Consider the following 23,325-nt stretch of genomic DNA (forward strand, 5'->3'; position numbering starts at 1 on the left):
ATAAATGTATATCCAATAATTAAGTTCTCTGCTATAAAAAAATAACCTTTTCTCCCATGAAAAACTCTTATTTGCTCAATACAAAACCCTGTCTCTAAAGAGTGTAACCTGAGCGCTGACTGAGGCGTTGGCCATAGAGTGGCACTAAAGGGGGTTGATACCACTTGGCATGATGCTGGACGACAGCCCTTGCTCATTGTCAGAGGGGCTGCTATTCACAATTGAGAAAACGATGAAATGCTGCCATTATAAAGGGGACCAAAGGGCCCTGTGGCAGCCCGACACCTGATCTCCTCTTTGGCTCTGGCTTCCTTTTGTCCCAGTATTTCATATCTGACATATCCACACACCCTAAAGCACTTGATGTTGGAGCAGCAATGGACCTGAGGCTTGGTGTCTGCGCGCTCAGACATGGGGAATAAACAGACCATCTTTACAGCACAGCAGCTAGATGCCTATCAGGTTGGTGTCAATCCTTTTTCTTTCTGAATGAGACCATTATCCTCCCTCCCTTTAAATGGGGCTTCTCTTATCGATACGAACAACTGGCATCTGTAAACAAGGTGAAATACACAAAAGAGATGACTATAACTCATTTGTTTATGGACAAAAACAGGATGCAGGTTTATGTGGTGCATCCTTCAGGGTGATGATGCACTAGGTCAAAGCTTCCCTGATGGTGTTTGTTGATTTCATATTTTGTTTGTTACATTCCCAAACAACCTTGCTGTTAATGGCATATTTTAATCAATTCAAAATTTTGAATGATGTAAAATGTATGCATATCAAACCAGGGGTGGAAGGTAATTAAGAATATTTACTCTACTTAGTTACCTTACTGCATCACTGTACTTAAGTACAATTTGATTTAAATTTGTATCTATATCTACTACACAACTTTTCAGCAAGATATGTACTTTTGATACTTTACGGACATTTTGTAGCCAAAGGTCTGTGCTGACCTAGTTTTACTTTACTATTAAAATTATACACGCAGGTCTGTTACTGGTGCTTGAGTATTTCTAATTCTGGTATTGATAAATGATGTGAATCCTTCTTCCTTCGCTGCATCACACAGATAATTAAGCACCACTCTATACAAGCACATCTACATAATGTTCTTCGCACTTTCCTGCCATGATCTGTTTGTATTTGCAGGACTGTACATACTTTACAAGAAAAGAAATTCTCAGGTGAGCATACGACTGTTTTGTTTACACTGATCAAAACAGAGCTACATCATATTATCCCTGAGTCACTGCTGGTGTAACAGACCTGACACACCTGAATTTTGTCCTGTTCTGCACAATACTACACTGTAACTCTAAACTACAGTATCAGGAGACCTGTCCTACTGTGGGGCAGGCTACCATTGAGATCACATGGGATTTCAAATCTTGCTATTGGAGAACACTTTCAAAACTTTACTGTTTGGAAATGTAGCTCATTTTTTCATGTCTTCAGTGCTTAGGAAAAAAAAAGACTGCAGCTGAACACTTTTCTCAACTACTACTTCACCTTTAAAAAATACACAACTACATAATATAGAAGATATCTTGTCATTCAATATTGAAATTATATATTTTTTTAACCTTTCCCAGACTGTTCTACCGCTATCGGGATTTGGCACCGCAGCTCGTTCCCCTTGACTACACCAACCACCCAGATGTGAAGTTACCATATGAGCTGATTGGCAGCATGCCAGAGCTGAAGGTAGACCCACTGGTCCACGCACACCCTGCAGACCCTCGCTCTCCCTGTGTTCCCAATCCATAATTAATGGCCAACTAATCGACAGAATTCTTTGAAAGGTTATCTGTTACCCGACTCCTTTAAACTTGAAGGATGCAGGTGGGTCCCTGAGGACTCACTTTTTGGAAATGGGTCAATTATATGGCTCTTTACACAATGACAGGAAGGTAAGAGGCAGTGCTGACACGCCGGTCACTGGTATGACCTGAGAAAGGGAGAGTGAGACTGTCAAGGTAAATTTTTCCCTCAGTCATCCTTCCAAACTGTGATACAAACTAAACATGAGATACACGCCAAAATAAAACGCACAATCTTGTAATAATAAATCAAACACAAAATGACTGGAAGCCATCAAATCCTTAACAAGTACTAGTTCTTGTCTCTGTATGATTAACTGCACTGAATTGCTCAGTGAAAGGTTGTCAGGCTGAAACAGGAGGCCTGGTGTCCCCTCTGTGCAGGACAACCCATTTCGTCAGAGGATCGCTGAGGTTTTCTCTGAGGACGGAGAGGGAAACATGACACTGGACGACTTCTTGGACATGTTTTCAGTCCTGAGTGAGATGGCTCCACGTGACCTCAAGGCCTACTACGCTTTCAAAATCTATGGTAAAAATATCTGAAGAAGTGGTACATTTTTATTTAACAATATTAATGAATTCCCATTTCTTATTTTGTTTTGTTGAGATTTACTTCTTCGATGCACGAGTCCAGTATGTAAATAAAACAATAATATTAATTGAAATTAACCACATATTTTCCTTTAAATACCTTTTTTTCTGATATTTTTAAATCTCAACATGCAGAAAGGTAGTGCAGCTGTAACCGTTCCGTTTGCCACAAACTGAGCTTGTATGTGTGAGAGTGCATTGTTATAACATCGAATAAGAAATATGGTACATGCTACACATGAAAAAATATTTTGTTTGCCAAAAAATCATTCACATACAAAGCAATGTCCAGTATGTTAACCAAAATGGTGACTTTACTAATGTTTGAGATCAATTAAAATCCAGAGAGGTCAAACTCCAGATAAACTCCTGTAGAGCTCGGGAGGGTAGTGCTGTGTTAAAAGTGCTGTCAACACTAATCACAGATTTAGACATGAAATTACCTTGTTTTTAACCAGATGGGGTCAAAGATAAGTAATACATCATTTCCTGCACAGGAATCAGTTCAAAATCACGTTTATAAGTAATCATCATAAAATTAGGAGAAGTCATGAAGTATCAGGTTGATGAAACAATGTTAGGTATGTTTTGAGCTGTTAATGAGGGTCTGGGGTCTCCAGGTCCCCAAACAGAAGGGTTAGGTGAGGGTGAGGGTTAACACATACAGCTACGGGCCCCAGGTTTGTGCAACAAAATCATTCAATCCCGGCTACAAATTTTAACTATGAACCACTGTAAATGAAACATGTGAATCATGCATTTTAATATGATGCAGCCATATGTTGACAGAGCATGCACGGTGAAGGGTTATGGACCTGTAAGCATGACGGATGGTGCACGGACTGTTATAAATGATTAAACAGCCGATTATAGAGGCAACAAGCTTGTCAAAGCCGAGCCCCCCTAATTAACAAACGATGACAGAAGTCACATACACATCGCCATGGTCATGGATCAAGGAAATTTTTCATTAATTATTCAGACCCATAGAGGAGAAACATCAAGGAAGGTGACATACTGTAAAAGCACAGTTGCATTATGATGAAGCATGAGCTCAGATGAGTGAAACGACCTCTCCAATGACCCAGTGGGAAAATGTCAACTCAACTTCTAAAGTGCGGTTACATTAAAAATGTAGTTTAAGAAGATGCTAAGTAGTAAGATGCAAATTTCATAACATTGAATACTGTTAAAATAATTATTGATATGTAACATTAATGAGAATTAATTCGGCATATATGACGGATGTCGCGCTGCAGCTAACTGTTTTCATAATCAATTAATCTGTCAATTAAGAACCTCAAATTGAACCAACTGTCCAAAGCCTAAAGATGTTTAGTTAAATATCATAAAGAAATCCATTTGAGAAGCCGAACCCAGTGCATTTTAGCCTTTTTTTCCCCTAAGAAAATAACTTAAACCTTTCATTGATTATCAGAATATTTGCTTGACCAATAGATTAATCCAAAAATCATTTCACATCTATATACATATATATCTCCCTCTCTCCTTCTTTCTGCAAGACTTCAACAATGATGACTTTATCTGCAAGTCAGACCTGGAGAAGACGCTGAACAAACTGACCCGCAACGAGCTGACGGAGGACGAGGTGAGGATGGTGTGTGAGAAGGTGATAGATGAGGCCGACCTGGACAACGATGGACGTCTGTCACTGGAGGACTTCCAGCACATGATTGTCCGAGCCCCAGACTTCCTCAGGTATTAAGCCAATGATAACCATGTACCAAAGGACATAATGACGAGAAAACCCACCTACATAAATACATAATACATTTATTCTGTATTTTGTTATGTACAAATGATTGTAATCTAATGAGCATTTAGCTACTTTATCAGTGACTGCTAATGAGGAAATCAAACCAGAACTTTCTCATTTCTGTTCACAGCACCTTCCACATAAGGATATAAGGAAATGACACATGTACATTTCTTATTTTGAAAAGCTCCAACAGATGGACTAATAATGCTCCACATTGTCTGGAAAGCAGAGAAATCCTGACATCTCTACCAAAAATTACTATAGCATCTTGTGAATGCCTACATTTTTACTTGTTTGTGTCCGTCTTGTAAAAAAGAAAAATCTAACCAAAAACACCCTCACAGACTTTCACATTTAACATCTAGAGCAAATACTATGAGAAAGTATGACTTTATGGGAGCATGAATGTGAACAGCTTGGATTGGTTTGCCACATCCGATTTTTCTTTTATTATGGAAGCTGCAGAAATAACAGCAGTCATGGTGTGACTGCGAGTCCCTCATCAGGTGGAGGCATCAGACAATCCATCAAGACAAGGCTCATTAGTTATGACCATCAACAGCAGATTTGTGTTTGGTATCTAAAGGGGTTCAGTTACACCAGACTATAAAAGAAACACATGCCAGAATATTCCAGTGGGTCACAGCAGGCCAATAAAGGGAGAGGCATTTGTCATGAAAGCAGGCAAGCTCCATTGTGAGAGCACAGGTTCAACAGACGGTGTCGTTTCCTCTGACAGCCGGCCAATAAAAACACTGAATTAAGACGAAGAAGCTGAGTTTTATCATCTTATTTTATTAAATCAAAAGTACACATATCTACAAATTGTAGATACATTTTCATATGGGTTTAGAAAGTACAGTACAATTTAAGTAGATCTCTTTTTCAATGTGATATTTACAATTTTTTTTTTTCACCTTTTTTTCTAAAATGTCTTGTATTATTTTCCCTGTGTACTTCACAATCAATGGAATGAAAATATGGCTGTAAAAAGGGATGTACAGTATATTATGACATGTGATAGGAGTCTTAAGAAAAAGATATGATTCAAAAACAAAATCAAAGAGGGAGTATCATTTTGGCTGAAAATGATTCAGCTTGAGTCCCACAAATGTCTGCTCCCTACGTCTCTGTTTTAAAGCTACAGTATCACTCATGTGAGACAACAGCACTATCTCCACATTTCGGCATCCAGACTCTTCCTACTTAACCTTCCATAATGTCAGATTTCACCCGCACTGATGTAGCCATCAAGTTTTCTACAAACAGAGCATGTCCTATTTTTTGGCTCAGTGACTGAAACAAAACAAAAATAAAAACAACAAAAAAAGCCCATACATTCAACTGTACAGGGCTACAAGTATGTCTGAAAATTACATTACACAAATATGCACAGGTCCAAGATTCACAATGCATAGCTCACCTATGACAGAACTGAGTATTAGCGGTTAAGACAAATGGTCATGGTAGTCATGAGGTCCCAAATTATTAAATTATCAAAAAAAGGTGCAGGCAAGCAAAGACAGATTCCCCCTCGATATTGTGCATACAGGAGCTTGATTTTCAGACTAGCAACAAATGTAGAAAGGAAACATGAGGAACAATGGAAATAGATCGAGACTCAACATCACGGTAAATACGAGTCGAGGGTACGTTTGCATCACACAAGTTTGTTCACTGTGACTCGAGATCTTAATAAAATACTGGTTCAGATTAGAGTTTGGGTGGTCACCTATGATGCATACTGTGCCTCTGGTGCCACCTAGTTGTCAAACTATAGGGCCACAGTGAAACACAAATGTGCAACAAAATGCACAATACTAATGAGACCACCTAAGTTTAAGTCAGTTTAGGTTTCATGTAAGCCAAGGAAATATCACTTTTAAACTACAGTTTGGCAGGGCAGTAGCATAGAAACAGAGGCTTACAAATTATATATGTATATGTATGTGTGTGTGTGTGTGTGTGTGTGTGTGTGTGTGTGTGTGTGTGTGTTGAAGTAGGTTAGGGCAATGTTTTTCAGTGAACTAATACCAGGACAGTGGATCACTAGCAGTGAAATAGCAAAAGAGATCAATTCATTTATAAGAAGGTGCAGTGAGATTCAGGAATTATGCCCACGATATTACCAAGACTCATTAGCTCAAAACTGTTTTTATCTAAGTAATTGTATTGCTGTACTGCAAAACTATCACTTGGCACAGACTACACACAAAACACGAGTTACTGGTAAAGTGCAAGGAGAGCTGCTTGGATAGCAGGGGGGAAAGGGCCTTACAGTGTGAAACCTCAAGTGATTTTAATTGCTGATCAAATAACCAGAGACGTCATTTAGCTTGAGTGAGAGTCAGAGCTGCTACAAAACCTTCACACAACTCAAATTAAAAGGCAACGCTTTAAAATAATGTTATTAAGAGCCCAAACGATTGATCAACTGAGAAAAAATAAATTAAAAATACTCCTCTGACAATTGATTAATTGTCTTAATTATCATTCTTTAAGCAAAAATACCAAACATTTGCTAGTTCTACTTCCTCAAATGTGAGGATTTGCTGCTTTTCTTTGTCCTTTGCAACAGTAAACTGAATGTTTTGGGGGTGTGGACCTTTGGCCTCTAGAAAACTTTCAGAGGATTTTTCACTATTCTGTGGACCAAACAATCAATTAATCAAAAAAAATAAGTGGTTGATCAATCAAAATTTGAAATAACAGTTTCCACCGTTATCTTATTAACTGTGGAGGATTAGTCTAATTATACAAGTACTTCCGAATATATTCATAAATAATGTACGTACAAACAGTGTAAGCACATTTGCACTCCCAATGCTTTGTTTTAGGTTAGTGCACCACCTGGATAGCTGGTTCTGTGTTGACAAACTGCTTTCAAGCACTTAAGAGCTTTTGCAGAGAGGCTGCAGAGTTGGAGGCAGTGTGTCGCATCAACTGACTGTCGAGAACCGCATGCAAACAAAAGAGCAAAATTCTAACAGAAAAACCTTCAAAACATTTTCTCCCTGATCCTTGACCGCATTTTGCTCGATATGGTTCTCAACTGCTGAAATGAAAAGAAAGCCTGTGCAGCTCTGTTTCAGTGGAGTTCAAGCCTATCAGTCTCTGGATGAGATTTATCACATAAAAAGGGAAAAAAGCACCAATAAAAATAGATCTAAATATCACATTTGTACTTATAATCCCAAAACCTTGACAGTAATTAAATGATTTCTCATTCTTGGTTGTGCTACCGGCTGTATGAAATATGAGCGTGTAGAACACAGAGACTAATATGGAAAGAAAGAGCCTGTTTTTTGTGTGATATGGAACACCTGGACAATGCTCCGGGTTAAGTCCTCCACCAGTCAAGTGGTCTGACTCATGAAGACAACAGATCTCCTTAAAAATGGAAGAGATGCACCACTGGAAGCTTTCAGAAGAGGAAGAGGAGGGGAAGTCCTCCACTTACTGGGACTATAATGGTTTGTGTGGACTGGGAGGACAGGCCATGGTTGGGTAGAAAGAGGGATAGGGGGGTAGTGCTAAGAGTAAGCACAGTCCATTTATGTCCAGCCAGCTGGCAGCCAGTGATGAAGGCCTCATTCCTTTAGAGTAAGCCACAGCGGAAGAAGCTGGTCTTTTTCTGAGGCTCTGAGATCTTGACTCCATGACTGCTCCCCTGCGGCGTGTTGCCCTCCTGCAGCAAAACAACAAACACACAGGTCACGGCTTGTCAAGTAGAACTATGTGGCTCAGCCACTGCTTTCTTACAATTCATCAGCTTTCTTTTCATATATCTTCGCTTATATTTTCCAAAGGCATTAAAAGTTTGGAATATAAAGAAAATCATACGATACAATATTTACGAGCTGCTGAAACATACTCATTAAAAGATATAATTTTTTCACAATATGAAATACTGAATTATCAAATAATTCATCTTACCAATTTTGTGTCCATTTTTGATTTGATGTCTCTGGCGAGTGTCAAAAATGCCTGCGAATCAGAACAAATATACACGTTGTCACATTTGTGATGTAACTTTTAAGCACATTGTAACTCAAGGGAGAATGGCTACTTACATTTTCCACATTGATGTTGGCCTTTGCACTGGTCTCCATGAACTTGATTCCATACTCTAATGCAAGCTGAAAGAAAATGGGAGGGAATTACAAAAGTCTGGTCATATGTTTTTTCGTGTTATACTGGTATCTTCTACCCAATTAAACTCAACAAACTTCTCACCTTCTCCCCTCTCTCTTTGGACACCTGCCGCTTGTCGTTGATGTCACACTTGTTGCCAAGGACCATCTTCTCAACATCAGATGATGCATGCTTGATTAAAAAGAAGAGCAATTTAATAGAGACAGCATGCTACATGGTGCCAATCAGATATTTGAAGAGGTAGTAAGCACATAAAAGGAGGTTATGTTTGGGCCAGTAAATACCTCCTCTATGTTCCTTATCCAGTTCTTGATATTATCAAAAGACTTCTCGTTGGTGATGTCGTAGACAAGCATGATGCCCTGTAAAGAACAGTAACACAAATGCGTTGAGATAAATTGAGCTCTGTTGCTTCCTCAGAAAGTGGATTTATGCTACATTTGTCTGTCTGTCCATAAAAGATACCCACCATTGCTCCCCTGTAGTAAGCTGTCGTGATTGTTCGGAAGCGCTCCTGGCCAGCGGTATCCCTGAGATAACACCACAATTGCAAAGTTTCAGGTATCATTAAGTTTGAGAACAACATCTCAAATGTGTGGACAAATCAAGGGGGAAGGTGTCAATCACTTCTGCACTGCACCTAAGTATGACAATAACTTATCAAGAGGTCTGGGGAGATTGGTTTATCTAACATTGGCTTTTTCAAACCCAACGGTATAGGAGGAAGCTATGAATATAAGAGTAAAGTGCAGGGGCTGCGATTAGATTGATGAATTTTATGAGCTTTAAACCTAGTATTTTGCCTTTGAAGACAGAATCTACACAGAGAGTGATAAAAAGGTCGTTAAAATTACAATTCAAAACTTGAACAACGATTTTAAAACAATTAACATATGACTTTTCAATAGGTAGAGAATTCATATTTTCAAGATTGCAAAAGGACATGTGGACGCGCTAGGCAATCTAATGTTGACTAAAATGCTAAAAAATTGACAAAACACTCCCACCATGTCACATGTCGAGCATCAGAGGAATTAACTCACCATATCTGTAACTTTATCTTCTTGCCGTCAAGCTCTATTGTCCTAATCTTGAAATCAATGCCTGGAGGGATAAAGACGGATGTCAATCATAACGTTAGCTCGCTAGCATGGTATAGCTGTCAAACATTGGCAGACACTGCTGTGACACAAAAAAATACGCTTAAGAACTGGGAATAAACTGAACTAGGAGCTTGGCCTCTTGTCACTGCAGGAATATGTGCAGAAAAGAATAACGGCGCTTTTATAATGCTTAAATTATTCATCTATTGCGTGCTATATAACAGGCTTTCCGGTGTGTGCCAGAATGTAGACGGGCCCTAATAGCTAACGTTAGAGCTATTTGTTAGCTTGCAGGAGAGCCACCCGGCATAAGAATATAACAAAACGAAACCATCTTTGCATTTACATTGACCTCATACGAAACACACAGCAAACAGTGTTAACCCTTGCCATCTCCCATTAACCAGTAAATTATACTGATAGCATGCAATTTAAAATAATAACATTCTTTATTAACCTAATGACAAAGAGCAACTACTTCCAGCAGAGCAAGCATTGCAGCAAGTAGACGGCGCCTCGGAGACAGACCATTGACGTATTGTAAACAGACAGAAAGACACATTTTACATCATCAAAACCTCACCAATAGTTGAGATAAACGTTGAGTTGAAGGCGTCCTCTGAAAACCTGAACAGGACACAGGTCTTCCCGACACCAGAGTCGCCGATTAACAGTAATTTAAACAAATAGTCGTATGTCTTCGCCATACTTGATATTATTGCGGAAATCCCGCCCGGCGAAGCAGCGATGTGAATGTATAGAAACGACGCCCCCTGCTGGCGCGGAATCCACCTGCTGTTTTATCTCTGACTGGGACCAGTGGGCGTTTTCTCAATAACCCCTGTAAACCAACCAACAATGAACTTACTACTAACAATGGTGCAAAGTTAAAAGCTGGTTTAGTCAATTAGCCCAAGTTACTACAATTTTGAAAGACTTGTATTTGAATATTTTAATTTTATGCCACTTTACTTGTACACTTGTACTATAGCTACTAGTATACAGTTATAATTAGTAGTTACTATGCAGCTTTCAATTCTTAACTAACGTATAAAATATGATGCATAATTATAAATTTACTACTTGACAGTACATGCATATACACTCATTTGGTGGTTTATTAGACCGGTACACATAGCTAAAACTTAAGCCACAAGACACAAGATTTCATAACATAAGGTCCAAAGCTTTCAACCACACTACATGGCATTCCTCAGCAGCTGTGGAGTTGCTCAGTTGTCATGGAGACGGTTAAGTTATTATGTAGTAACTATGGATTAGCAATTATTCACTCCTTGATTCCCTTTCCTGTGGGGTGCTCGTGTGTGAAGAAGAAACCAAAAATAAGAAAATCATGAATGTTGTAATCATAATTTCTCATTTAGCTAACATACACTTATAGTTGACAAAAAGTCTTAACTGATAGCCCACTTTCCGATAACAGTAATATTATGTGTCATTTGACTGCTGTCTTTAATACTGAGGATGAATTGTCACTTATATATGATTAACTGAAAAAACAGAAGTACTCTGTGGCATTACTGTTGCAGAAGAAAAGGGCCAGCAGCAATACAGTATCTCCAGCTCTGTGTTTGAGGGATTCACTGTCCTAGCAGAACATACGAAAAACACTGTGCGTGTCAGCACATGTAAATTACAGGGTGAGCTCTCTCTCCTCTTACAGTTTATGGCTATGTGTTGAAATTGCCTGAAGGACACACACAAACACATATGTAAAACTGGGAATACTCACACACAGACAGTCAACTCATAAAACTTCACTTCATCATCTCCAGCGTCATCATCAGTTTTATTTGTGCTCAGCGTTTGGTCTAACAAAATTTCTGGCAACGAAAACTGAAATCATATGGACCCAAAACCATTTTTAAAAAAGGAAAAGAAACAAAGGAAACATAAATATATAAAAAGGGGTACATGTGTTTTAAAACCAGGGATAAGAGTGAGATTACAGAGACTAGATGGCATGTAGAAAATATTTTTTATAAAACAATTTTTTTTTTTCAATTGTTTGATGTTCTTCTTGGCCTTTTACAAGCTATTTAGCTCCTGCAGTGTTTGGTCCAGGACTTGGTGCATTCCTAGGTTTTCCTCTTTTGCATGTGATAGGTTCTCTGCAATAAAAAAGCAGCAGCAGATATCAAATGTAATGGCTTTGTTAGTTACATCCATTATTAATAGAAGTACAAGATAGAAGGTAAGCTAATAAAATGTCCCTCATTTTAGCAAAGAAAAAGCAAAAGGAATATACTTGTGTACAATTTGTAAACCTACAAATTTGAGCCTTTTGTTGTGGCCAATTATTAAAGAAACCATGTACTGAAAAACTGTATAACTGACTGTATAGCTAAGGTACAAAGTGTAATAAGGAAATAAGGGAAATTCAAGCTGCAGAGTGGTAAAAAGCAAGCGTAATTGAAAAGACTGAAGACAGGATAAAATAGAAACATCTTTATTGAGCTTTACTTAAAAGCAGCGAGGAGGAGTGAGAGCAAAGGGAGAAGAGAAGAAACAAGGTGTTTCCAATCAGGCAAAGACACACAAAGGCAAAGTGAAAAGATCATGAGCTAACATTTACAAGGTGTTCATATCATTGAGGGCATGATCCAGCTCCTCACTGATAGCCTTGTATTTCAGCTTCTGAGTGTACAGTTCGTCTGCAGGTCAGGTGGCAGACAGAAAGCAGGTGGAGGAGGATCAGAGGAAAGTACAGAATGGTGCAGACCACAGGGGGAAATGAGGAGGAAGAAAAGGAAGAAAATTAAGAATAGTAAAGCTTTGAACAAAAGGTTGAGTAAAGAAACATTGCAGTTCATTGCAGGATTGAAAGAAGGATTAAAATGAAGCGTACCTTCTAAGTCATCTATGGTCTTTTCCAGCTTAGCCACTGTCCTCTCTGCGAACTCTGCACGGGTCTCCGCCTTTGAAGAAAAAAAAAAAAAACACACATTAATCATCCAGATACAGCTTAGCTTCGCTCTGAGAATATAGCTTCGGCAGACATGAACACACCTCCTTCAGTCTGTCATTCAGGACTTTGATCTCCTCCTCATATTTGTCCTCTTTCTCGGAGTACTGTGGAGACAGAGAAATCATTTTATTGCTACACAACAATAAATATAACAATGTTTTTTATTGGTTATTCCCTCTTTTCATGCCTAACATTTAGGTTGTATCAAGAACGTTACAGTTTGTAAACTCATTTTGGACAAGATGGAGAAGTACAGGCAGGAAAAGTGAGTGGCTTTTCTCTACTTTTATCAAATCCAGTGGAAGGGCTGAGCTGTTATCCTGTAAGTGTTAATGTGTGAAGCCGTTCGAGGGTCAAGCAAGAAGCTGATAGAGAGGAAAGTGCATCATCAAACAGAGCACTTACCTTATCAGACTGAGCCTCTAGCGACTTGAGGTTGTTGGTGACGTTCTTGAGCTCTTCCTCCAGGTCGCCGCATTTTCTGCATGAACAAAGCAAAACATTAAACGCAGTTTTTAGTACCTGTTCATGGGTTTGAATATGTCTGACGTGCATGTGGGTATTTGTGCTTACAGTTCTGCGATCTCTGCCCTCTCCTCTGCTCTCTCCAGCTCGCCTTCCAGGATCACCAGTTTACGGGCAACCTGACATTAAAGAGACGTGAAATCCCAGTTACAGCAAAGACAACGACGTTCATCACTCAACTGAAAACTGAACGCCAGCCAAAATGCGATCCCCGCGCCCGCACCTCCTCGTATTTGCGGTCGGCCTCCTCAGCGATGTGTTTGGCTTCTTTGAGTTGCATCTCCTGAATCTCCATCTTCTCCTCGTCTTTCATGGCTCTGTTCTCGATCACCTTCATGCCTCTAAAGATGAGAGAGACACACAGCGTTGAAGTTCAACAGGACCGCAAACGTTCTTGACATCACTGCAGCGATGTCAGACGTATCAGCTAAAGGTCAGTCCTAACATTGTGAAGATGCTTGAGAAACTTCCAACGTGTTTGTGGGTCATTTCTGTCATTTTCGTTCAGTTGTCCATGTGGTCCTGTGTTGTTTGTGGTTGCTGTTCAACATAAGCTTTGAATTTGTAATTTGTCATGGAAAAATAAATATTTTCAGAACCCAACAGCTCTGCAAAGGTCTCCATTATATCCAAAAAAAATACATCTGACTGCTTTATCAGTGGCCCAGGGTGAGGAAAGACATTTCCCTTTTGGTCTATACACATTTCAGTAATGCCTCTACATACAGGATCTTTAGCTCAAAAAAGTAACATGAGAAAACCTAACAGTGTACTAAATGTCTTTTAACACATACGTATCCAATGAGGCTACTACTTCCCTTTTCCCAGCCTATCAAAACACTGATTTTAGACAATCACACAGCACTTACACACACAGTGGGACCTTCTGAATTTAAGATGGATGCTGTAGTTTTTAAAAATGAAATATCTTTATGCACACTTTGCTGTGATCTCGCTGCCAGCTGTGTGAAGTCCAGTTAAACGGAACATCAGCATAGTACCAGCAATGTCTCTGATTGGTGGATCCTGATTTATGGCTTCCACAGGCACAAGGCCATCATATTCCACTCTTAAAGCTGATGGTAAGTCTACAATATGTGGTTAATACATTATAGCTAATACTGATTTTCATTATGGTGACAACGATCTTTTCGTTTGAACTCGCTCAACTGCTGCATACAGTAGCATGAACTCAGGTGAAGCCTGTGTTGTGTTGTCACCTTTCGCTCTCATCTGCAGCCTTCTCAGCCTCCTCCAGTTTCTGCAGGGCTGTGGCCAGTCTCTCCTGAGCACGGTCCAGCTCCTCCTCCACCAGCTGGATCCTGCGGTTCAAGGATGCCACATCGCCCTCAGCCTACAGCAACACACAAGAGGCACACAGAGAGGTCACAGGTCAAAGGTTAGCCAGGAAACACGCTGCTGCTGCTGCTGTTGCCTCATGAGGAAAGGCGCTGTTTAGGATGGCCAGAGACACACACTCAAAATTAGTTACATAACACAAAATCAGTGATTTTAAAAATGCTTCTTTGGCTCTTGGTTTTCAGTGCAAGGTCTCATTCATACTAGTTGTGGTTATGTGTATCAGTTTACTCATTTCCATATGATTTGTTTACTGACAGTTGTTTAATTACACCTATTCATTCTCTGGAATCTGTTACAATCCTCTCTGGTCATGTGTCTATTCCTGGTTTCTTTTTCCCTCCTGTGCACTCAGTCAGATTCCTTGAGCACAATTAATTATCACTCTTAACAACCATGGTGAGCTGTGGACTTTGCAGCTTGACCAGACACTGTGAAAACATGCTGATGTATGTAGGACAAGAGAGGGACAGTTTTAACCCTGACACTGACTGAAAAGTGGTGCAGCTGGACAGACTTTTGTAATGGAAACCAATTTAGTTTTTTGGGGGGTGGGGGTGCAACAGATTGCTTTTTCTCAGAAGGTTTCCTATGGGACTGATATCACAGATAAGCATTTCAGCCCTCTTCTTCCTGTGTAGTGGAGGAGCAGGAGGAAGGATTACAGCGCCCAGTTTCATTTAGGTGTCACTACGTCAAAAAAGCTCAAAGTGCGAGAACAGGAACAAACCACTTTCCAAAGTGTCTTAAACTGTAATTGGGAGAAGAAAAAAAAATCCACGATTATAAAATGTCAGAAACCTACCATCAATTAATATTTAAATAATCACGCTGATTGGTTAAAGTGATGGTGGTTGAGCTCGCAGCATTTCTCAGTGTTTTATTCGATGTAGGGCGGGTTGACGTTAGATAACGCAGCCGAACAAAAGTCTGCCAAGGAGTGTCTCTACAATGATGCCTCAACTTCCCATAAGCCTCTAAAAACGACTGTACTGAAACGTGAGAAGTTAAAAATGACACATTTACCGATGGGGTTCGCAGGGGAAGTTTTGAATTCATATAGGAGCGTTATGTAAGTTTTATAATCGCTACCTGCAGTCCAGCCCTGACAGACTCCCGAGTTAAATTCTTTTTCAATCCTCAGCAGAGATGCTCGACAGGTCTGTGAGAATCAAACACCCAACAAACAAGTGCAGCTCAGTTCGTATAAATGATCAATAATCTCACTTTTTCGTGCTGTTCCCGTTCAATGTCCAACTCCCTTTGTACTGCCAGTGCGCGATCTTCTGCCTCATCAACTTGTTGCTGGAGGGTTTGGATTTTCTTCTTCACCACCTCCATAGTTTCGATTACTCTGTTTTCTCGAACGCAAAGGAAGGAGCCCGGGCTGACTTGGTGTATTCTTCAAAAGTTATTGATTTGTTTCAAAGTTGCAGAGTCCGAGGAAAACTTTTTTTTTTTCTCGGGCAGGAAATCAGGGACGTGCAGTGTTGGGATGGGGGGGAGAGAAAAGGGCTGGGAGTTTTCAGGAAATTTATGGCGAGATCCTCCAATCCTGTGAAGAAGCCTGTCTCAGATGACATCACAGGATTTAGGAGGGGAAGGCACTGCTCTTTTCCTCCACAAAAGAGGTGTGTAATGTTGGTTAATGTGTGTGTGTGTGTGTGTGTGTGTGTGTGTGTGTGTGTGTGTGTGTGTGTGTGTGTGTGTGTCTGGGTTTTCTATTGTGGACTTATATGGCAAATGTAAGGTGTTGCTTAGGCTGCATTTTTGTGCTCTGATTAGAGGGAGCGGGGTCGAGATCAGGAGGAAGAATGCGGTGTGAATCATATCATCATCATATCTGATTCAGATGTATGAATCATGTCTGATGTGAACCAGAACACATATGATTGGTTATGGTTGTGTGAACGAGACAAAAAGAATAAGAGTAAGTGTGTGTGTGTGTGTGTGTGTGTGTGTGTGTGTGTGTGTGTGTGTGTGTGTGTGTGTGTGTGTGTGTGTGTGTGTGTGTGTGAAAGAGAGAGAGAAGTAAGGAAGTAACTTATATAGATAGAGAAATCAAAGCTCCAAAGGATTACTTGTACAAGGGGAGGAGGAAGGGTCAATGGTGGGGTGGGGCGGTAATAATCCTCTTCAACAGGGGTTGCTGACCTGCAGTGGCTTGGAATGTAAATTGATTTGGTTGCAGACATGACCCGCAGCCATTGGGTGGCGACACATTCCTTCAGCGCCCCCTTCTGCCGCCTCCTCCTCCTCCTCCTCACTTTTCTGAGCAAAGCCTGGGTTTAAATTCTCTTTCTGTCCTCATATCACGTTTATATGTATCATCATCCCACATAAGCAGTGTGAAACACATTAGAAGAGGAAGAAGAAGAAGAAGAAGTGATGGATAGACCCACAAAAAGCAGATCTGTGGGCATCTGATAGGTCATCTGAGGCTGAATTAATTTGTTATCTGACCTTTAATCTTTTAAGTCTTATCTCACCTGCTTTCCCTGGTAGTTTTAGACCTAGGCTCCACCGTGTGGGTGCTTTCATTTTATGCTATATATAGTATTTGACTTTAATAACTTATTTGACTATTTAACTATTAGAGCTGAAACCAACAGTTGATGAATCGATTATTAGAAAATGAATCAGCAATTATTTTAATAATCAGTAGTTCTTTTGAATTATTTTTCAAAGCAAGATGCCAAACATTTACTGGTTCTAGCTCCTCAGCTGTGAGACTTTGCTGCTTCTCTTTGTCTTTTGTGACAGGAAACTGAATATGATTTGGGTTTTGGACTGTGGTCTGGCAAAAAATGTCACATTGGTCTATACAAAATTTTGAAAATTTGTAGACCAAATGCTTAATTAAAAGAATTGTTCATTGTGAAAATAATTATCAGATTAACCAATAAGCCTAACCAAAATAATGGTTAGTTCCGGGAACAATAATAATACATGCGTGCAACACAACATGGTTTTGTTGCTCTGAGACAATGCATCTTCCTAAAAAACAGGGAAAAAACTGAAATATAAAAAATGGGAATCACCATGTGCCACTAGCAAAACTGCTGTTTTTCTGGTGTCATATTGATAATATTGGTCGTGACCTACTGTAACCTTTTGCTTTACATAAAACATAACAGTGAATTAGATCTTGTCTTTTTCAGGTGAATTAAGTATTATTGCAAAAGGAAGATCATAAATGAAGTAGACCCTCTTTAAAGGTGAGTGGCCATTGACCATTGTGCATTTATAAGGTATGTACTGTAAGTCCAGACAGGGGAGGGTATAATACCTCCACCCCCCAGAAAAAGACCAGAGCATTGGTTTCATTAGACACTGCAGTATGGGGTTCTCTGTTTGCTTAAGCTGCATTCCTGAGATTCCTGGTCGGCTACAGGCTGGCCAAGTTTTGTCTGTGCTTGAGAAATAGTTCCAGAACTAAGTGAGCCACCAATAACTCAGTGATTCTCAACACTATCTGGGTTAGAAGATACAAATTAGTCTTTTAAAGATTCATTTGAGGCTGGTTAGTGGCCTTCAGCAGGTGATTTTACATTGTGTTTGGTCAGTAGGTGTTGGGTCTCAGTGTGAAAGCAGCAGCAGGAGTTTAGCTTAAATTATTTCTGACAGATATACTGTGTGGTACCTGACTGTGTTTAATACACTTCATATTCAGTTTCACGACAAACCTTTGGTTCTCTGGACTGAAATCTTTTATTCCTTTGTGTTGTTGAAATAAGTGAAACCTTTTAAAGACACACCCTTAGTTTCCTTGATTACAGCTAGACAAACAACCTTTCATTGTCATTTTTATATTTTCTGAATGTCAGTGTTTTAATCACTCTACTCCCATCACTCTAAAAGCAACCAAGCTAAACCACTGAAGCGAGTCCAGACACGGCCTTTTCTGTGAGAGTAAGCAATAAGAGCAACACCCAGACTGAGTGTGTTAGGCGCAGAAGTCAATGATTCTCTGACCTAATTTTGATGGAAAAGAACTGAATCCTGAATCTGCTGCTAACACTGACTTTTTCAGTCATGGAGCAACATTTAGTTGAGTCCATCTGAAAAGAGTGGATATTGATGCTTTATAAGACCGAAACGTAGAGGTTATGGTGTTCCTCTGTAATGGATAATGTGTTTCAGATGGCGTCTTTGTGGTAAACTCACATCTGTGGCCTTCTTCTCCGACAGTTCCAGTTTCTCCTGAGCATCCTTCAGGGCCTCCGAGTACTTGTCCAGCTCGTCCTCTGTTCCCTTCAGTTTCTTCTGCAGAGCCAGCAGCTCATCCTCCAACTGAAAGACAGTCATAACGACAAGGAGTCAGAAGGGACACAGCAAACCAAACCAAGTCTTTGCTGTGAAAATGCAAGTATGAATGAGAAAATGAATTGAACAATGAAGCATTATTGTAATAGGAAGATATGATATGTATTGTTTTGCTGTACTGCTGGTTTTAGCGATTATTCTTCATATATTCCAGACGGGTTAAGACTAAAGATACTGGGAACACTCAGTAGTTAAAAGTTTTTAGTTTAGATCAAGTTAAGGGAACTTGGTCAATACCCAGAATCCCTCAGGTACTAGCCTGGGTGTTCTGACCTATTCATACTGGTATATTACCATACAAATAGTTTTAGTTTTATTTGCCACACGGATACAATGGAGGTGAATGAAATTTCGTCTGGAGAGTCACAGCCGTTAACAATTACATTTAAGTGAGAGTTTACAGCCATGCCAGGAGATCTTTGAGGCTGTTGTTTGGCACAGTGGTGCTTTGAGTTAAATGCTAAGGTCAGCATGCTAACATGCTCATGGTTAGTAGGTATAATATTTACCATGTTCACCATCTTGTAATATCTTTAGTTTTGCAGGTATTTGGTCAAACCCCAGAATATTGGACAAATTGGAAATTTGACCCAATAACAGCCCTAAATGAAGGTAGAGGAGTTATAACAGTTCAGCCTCTGGGGACCATGAATGTCTGTAAACAATTTCATGGCAATCCATCCTATAGTTGTTGAGATATTCCAGTCTGGACCAAAGTTGTGGACCGACTGACATTGCCATCCCTAGAGCAACATGGCTAACGTGGCTAAAAGTTCAAAGACGTGTGGCTGTTACTTTTGATAATACACATAATACACTGTCAATAATATTCATCAGGACTATTTCTTCAGTTGAAAGTAGTTCCCAAGTAAACTGTTCATCATGAGGTCATGCGTGTTATCGACACATTGCTGCTGATTTTTATTGTAATTTGTTTGAACCAATCCTTTAATTGCTGCTGGAGTCTGTGCCTGAAGTGTATTGTATGTTGATACTCTACCCTACCGTCAGCCTAACTGCACTCTGATGTTCATCTCATCGTGCCAAGAATAGCAAAGAAAGCATCTCTTAGCACTGCTTATATCCCTGTCATCCAAACAAACTAAGGAGCTCTGCATAATCTTCTAGGATTTCATGCTGACTGTTCCTTGATGTGAAAGACATGCTGTGGGTCCATATGTGCAGTGCCAGTGACAACTGTCACTCCTTGTGCTCTCTGCGGGTATGATTAGGGCATTAGCCGCCACGGAGAAGATTCTTTCCACTTGCTTCAATGTAGATCCTGGCTTTGTGCAAGCCTCCCCAACTCCCTGCTCTCTAGCATTCCTCCCGTACCGCCATGATGACGACATCACCTCCCAATGCGCAATAATTACCTCTATTTAGAAACCCCAAATCTCCAATTACATCTCCAGATTCTACTTTGCTTGTATCAAGTGGTATTAGTACGCTATCATTAAGACAGCCCTCAAAATATCAAGCTGTCTGAGGGTCTAGCACTGCAGTGCCAAATATGGATGTGCAAATATTTGGAATTTGTGAGGTTTCTTTGATACTGTACAGACTTCAATTCAGATAAGGATACTCGGTAACATGGTCTACTAAAGTCAGAGCAACAGCTGCTGACCTATAGATGGTGTGTTTGAACTCCTGCAGCACCATCCTGGTAGTTTTAAACAATCCCTCTGGTTCACTGTTGATAATTTATCCAGCAGTCGCCACTTTGCCAGTCTGTTTGTGCTTCCCTGTGGACATCCTCCACCTTCCCCTGCCCACTACGAGACCAGGCCCTGTGTCTCAGTATCAGCTGTTCTCTGTAATTCAGCATTTGGTGCTTTAGGAAAATGCTTGGCATGTTATGTTGCGCCCATCTGCAGGCTGCACAAATGTTTTGGTGACTTTGTTTTTCATTTTATATCAGATTATTGTTGACATTTAAAGAACACCTATATGTTGATATTATATACAGCAAATTAACATTGGTTTGTTTTCACCAAATAATGTACCAAAATTAAATTACGAGAAACTACACAATTACTTTGATATTTGTTTTACTATTCCAGATAGAGTTGTGCAATATGATCAATCAATATCACAGCATTATTAACCATATTTCTTGATACTGATACATATCATGACATGGTTCCACAAAATCATGTCTATAATAATCCAGTTGATGTTCGATTGTTATGCAGTACACCACACAAAAAATTCAATAACTAATTTTGTTACTTTTAAATTATAGTGTCCTTAGAATCGTTCATTTGTTCAACTGAATTTTGTAAAACTATAATGACATTGTTGCAGTAGCTCCCATTTCATTGATGTTGCTATTTTTTTGTGGTGTATATAGCATTTATTGTCTTTTATTTTCTAATTTAAATGATTTATTTTGTTCGCAGTAGACACTAATAATGTACATGATGTATCCCTAATGTGTGTGTGTGTATATATATATATATATATATAAGTATTCTATCCATGAAGTATACTATGGATCTGCTCTTGTACTTCTTTCTCCTGCTGTAAAACTTTCCATGTGTGGTATCAATACAGTTCATATTACATTATGCATGAAAGTCAATATGTCATAATATTGATTTATTTCACAACTACCTCTGCATTCAGTACAATTTGTGTTATATGAGAGCTCACACTGCTCTTTCAGTCCAACACATCCATCCTGTGGTTTCCCATAAAACCCATCATCCACAGCTCACCTGCTTGCATTTATCCTCTGCCGCCTTTTTGTCAGACTCAGCCTGTTCTGCCCTGTCGATGGCGTTCTCCTTGTCCAACTTCAGCATCTGCATCTTCTTCTTGATGGCCTCCATGGTGACAGCTGGGTCTCAGTGTCTTGCAGGTTTCACAGGAAAAAAAAAAAGAAGTTTTTTTTTTATTTCTTCAGGCGAAGAAGCTGTTGCAGATGTTCAGAGGAAAACTCTTCACAAGAGCCCTCACAAGGTTGACGGGGAGAAGGACTGGCAGAAGCAGAGAGGAGGAGGGAGACAGAGGGGTGCTCGGAGCGAGTGAGCACAGGAGAGGAGAGGAGGATGCAAACTGAGAGTCGGTAGAGCTCTATGTGATTTAAACTTGACTCGAGGTTTGGAGACAGCCCCAGTCCCTAGTGACAGCCCTTTCCCACCGGTTACCCCTTTCTGCCACTCCCCGCCACGGCTACTCTACAACTTGCTGTGCCCCCCTCCCTGCCTAAAATTCACCTCTCAAAAGCTCATGAGAGATCAGTGTGGTGTAGATGTTTTGGCAATTTCCAGCTTGTCTCCTTATTTGGATCATGGCCTCTTTGTTTTGGACAGAGCAGGAGAGGAATAGCAGATAGGAAGCAGGAGAATGATCCAGAACTCAGACATCAAAAGGACGTTGTTCACATTAGTAATATGAGTTACTGAAGGTTAATTTTTTTCCCCCTTTGGGCTGCATATCTATATGCCTGTGTTCTTACTCAGGAATGTTCAAATTGATGTTAATACCAGAGTTGGTTAGAAAGGACATAGTTTTCATTCTACCTTGGAATGAAAAAGGGCTGTATGGAAAATGATCCAGCCAAAGAAAATTTTGGGGGAAAGAGCTGTCTGCATGTGATCTACACCAGGCAGCCGGAGCTTTACAGTCGAGCTGCACAGACATTAACCATAGGTCTACTGCAATTAAGATCCTCTTAATTACTATTGGTCTGATGGATCTTTATTTAGATTTGTTTTCTGTAATTTGGGAGGCGCATTGTTTGCCGGGTTATACAGCTTGTTGTACGCTGATGGATTCCAGGAATATGATTTTATGCACCTCTGTGATGTTCAGAAAGTGGGTCGTGCATGGTATTGACTCCAAGCTCTTTATACGATATACAGGCTGTGATTACAGTCCCATTTTAGTGTAGTAGCAAAAGAGGAAAAAAAAAAGAAATTGTTGTGAATAGGAGGGGTGTGTATGCGTGTGTGTTTGTGTGTGCGTGTGTGTGCGTGCGTGTGACATCAACACTGATGGACCCGTCTGTCTTCTTTCAGCTCCTCCGTGCCAGCTGCTCCAGCTAAAAATAAAGATTACAAGGAAAGTCAAAGAGGCGCGAGGCCTACTGTGGCCATTTAAGTGACATATGAAGATAAACTTGGGCAGATGCATCTCCTGTTTTTCATGTTGCTTCGCCACCATTGTGATATGCATCCCCCTTGGTTGTTGTTACTGCTTGTACTTTGACATTTTCCTGGCTGTGCTCGTGTGGTACAGAGGACGATGTCCAGGACGAGTGAATTGAAACCAAACCTGAGGATCTATATTTGCTGCAGGTACTTTGAGTTTGAGGAACATTTTGTTGCGGTTTCAGTGAAAACCATGTATCTCCAAATCTGGAGAGTTTGAATTTTTTCAGGTAAACTGAAAGGATCAATACTTCCTGTGGTTTCCACAGGAATTTGTCTGAGAACGGTATGAGGTTCTCCCTCATTTTATATTCATGGACGCAGACAAAATAAATATCATAAATATCATCATCTGAAATACACTCTTTTGAATTTGGTATTTAGGTTTTTCAGCGGTCAGATAACCCCAAGGATATTTGACAAATGAAATGCCAACAGAAAAATAGAACCATGGATCTTCCTTCTGTTCTTTGAGAATACGTGAGCAGCGAAACTTTGAGTGGACTCT

At 39.9% G+C, this 23,325-nt stretch overlaps 3 protein-coding genes across 5 annotated transcripts; 1 reads left to right on the forward strand and 2 right to left on the reverse strand.

The window, feature by feature from the left end:
• The first annotated feature begins 411 nt into the window (after nucleotides 1-411).
• cib3 (calcium and integrin binding family member 3) lies at nucleotides 412-4,352 on the forward strand. 2 transcript variants are annotated; one of them, XM_022757934.1, is made up of 6 exons: nucleotides 412-462; nucleotides 1,159-1,193; nucleotides 1,602-1,713; nucleotides 2,214-2,361; nucleotides 3,947-4,142; nucleotides 4,331-4,352. In XM_022757934.1, exons 1-6 carry the CDS (start codon nucleotides 412-414, stop codon nucleotides 4,350-4,352), a joined length of 564 nt encoding a protein of 187 aa, XP_022613655.1. The 2 variants fall into 2 exon arrangements, with proteins under 2 accessions (XP_022613655.1, XP_022613656.1); XM_022757935.1 differs by lacking the exons at nucleotides 1,159-1,193; nucleotides 1,602-1,713.
• Nucleotides 4,353-6,721: 2,369 nt separating this feature from the next.
• LOC111231003 (ras-related protein Rab-8A-like) lies at nucleotides 6,722-10,214 on the reverse strand. Its single transcript, XM_022757933.1, has 8 exons — nucleotides 10,045-10,214; nucleotides 9,402-9,462; nucleotides 8,828-8,888; nucleotides 8,643-8,720; nucleotides 8,440-8,529; nucleotides 8,277-8,342; nucleotides 8,140-8,190; nucleotides 6,722-7,891 (listed from the first exon to the last, which is right to left on the reverse strand). The coding sequence occupies exons 1-8, from the start codon at nucleotides 10,166-10,168 to the stop codon at nucleotides 7,802-7,804; spliced, it is 621 nt and encodes a 206-aa protein (XP_022613654.1). The 5' UTR covers nucleotides 10,169-10,214; the 3' UTR covers nucleotides 6,722-7,801.
• Nucleotides 10,215-11,243: 1,029 nt separating this feature from the next.
• Nucleotides 11,244-21,734, reverse strand: LOC111231002 (tropomyosin alpha-4 chain-like). 2 transcript variants are annotated; one of them, XM_022757931.1, is made up of 9 exons: nucleotides 21,381-21,734; nucleotides 18,502-18,627; nucleotides 14,196-14,329; nucleotides 13,199-13,316; nucleotides 13,024-13,094; nucleotides 12,856-12,931; nucleotides 12,492-12,554; nucleotides 12,331-12,400; nucleotides 11,244-11,593 (listed from the first exon to the last, which is right to left on the reverse strand). In XM_022757931.1, the coding sequence occupies exons 1-9, from the start codon at nucleotides 21,492-21,494 to the stop codon at nucleotides 11,511-11,513; spliced, it is 855 nt and encodes a 284-aa protein (XP_022613652.1). In that variant the 5' UTR covers nucleotides 21,495-21,734; the 3' UTR covers nucleotides 11,244-11,510. The 2 variants fall into 2 exon arrangements, with proteins under 2 accessions (XP_022613652.1, XP_022613653.1); XM_022757932.1 differs by lacking the exons at nucleotides 18,502-18,627; nucleotides 21,381-21,734 and adding an exon at nucleotides 15,562-15,856.
• Nucleotides 21,735-23,325: the final 1,591 nt, after the last annotated feature.

The sequence above is a fragment of the Seriola dumerili genome, unplaced genomic scaffold, assembly GCF_002260705.1.
Source record: "Seriola dumerili isolate Sdu_G_001 unplaced genomic scaffold, Sdu_1.0 BDQW01000291.1, whole genome shotgun sequence".
Taxonomy (NCBI): Eukaryota; Metazoa; Chordata; class Actinopteri; order Carangiformes; family Carangidae; genus Seriola; species Seriola dumerili.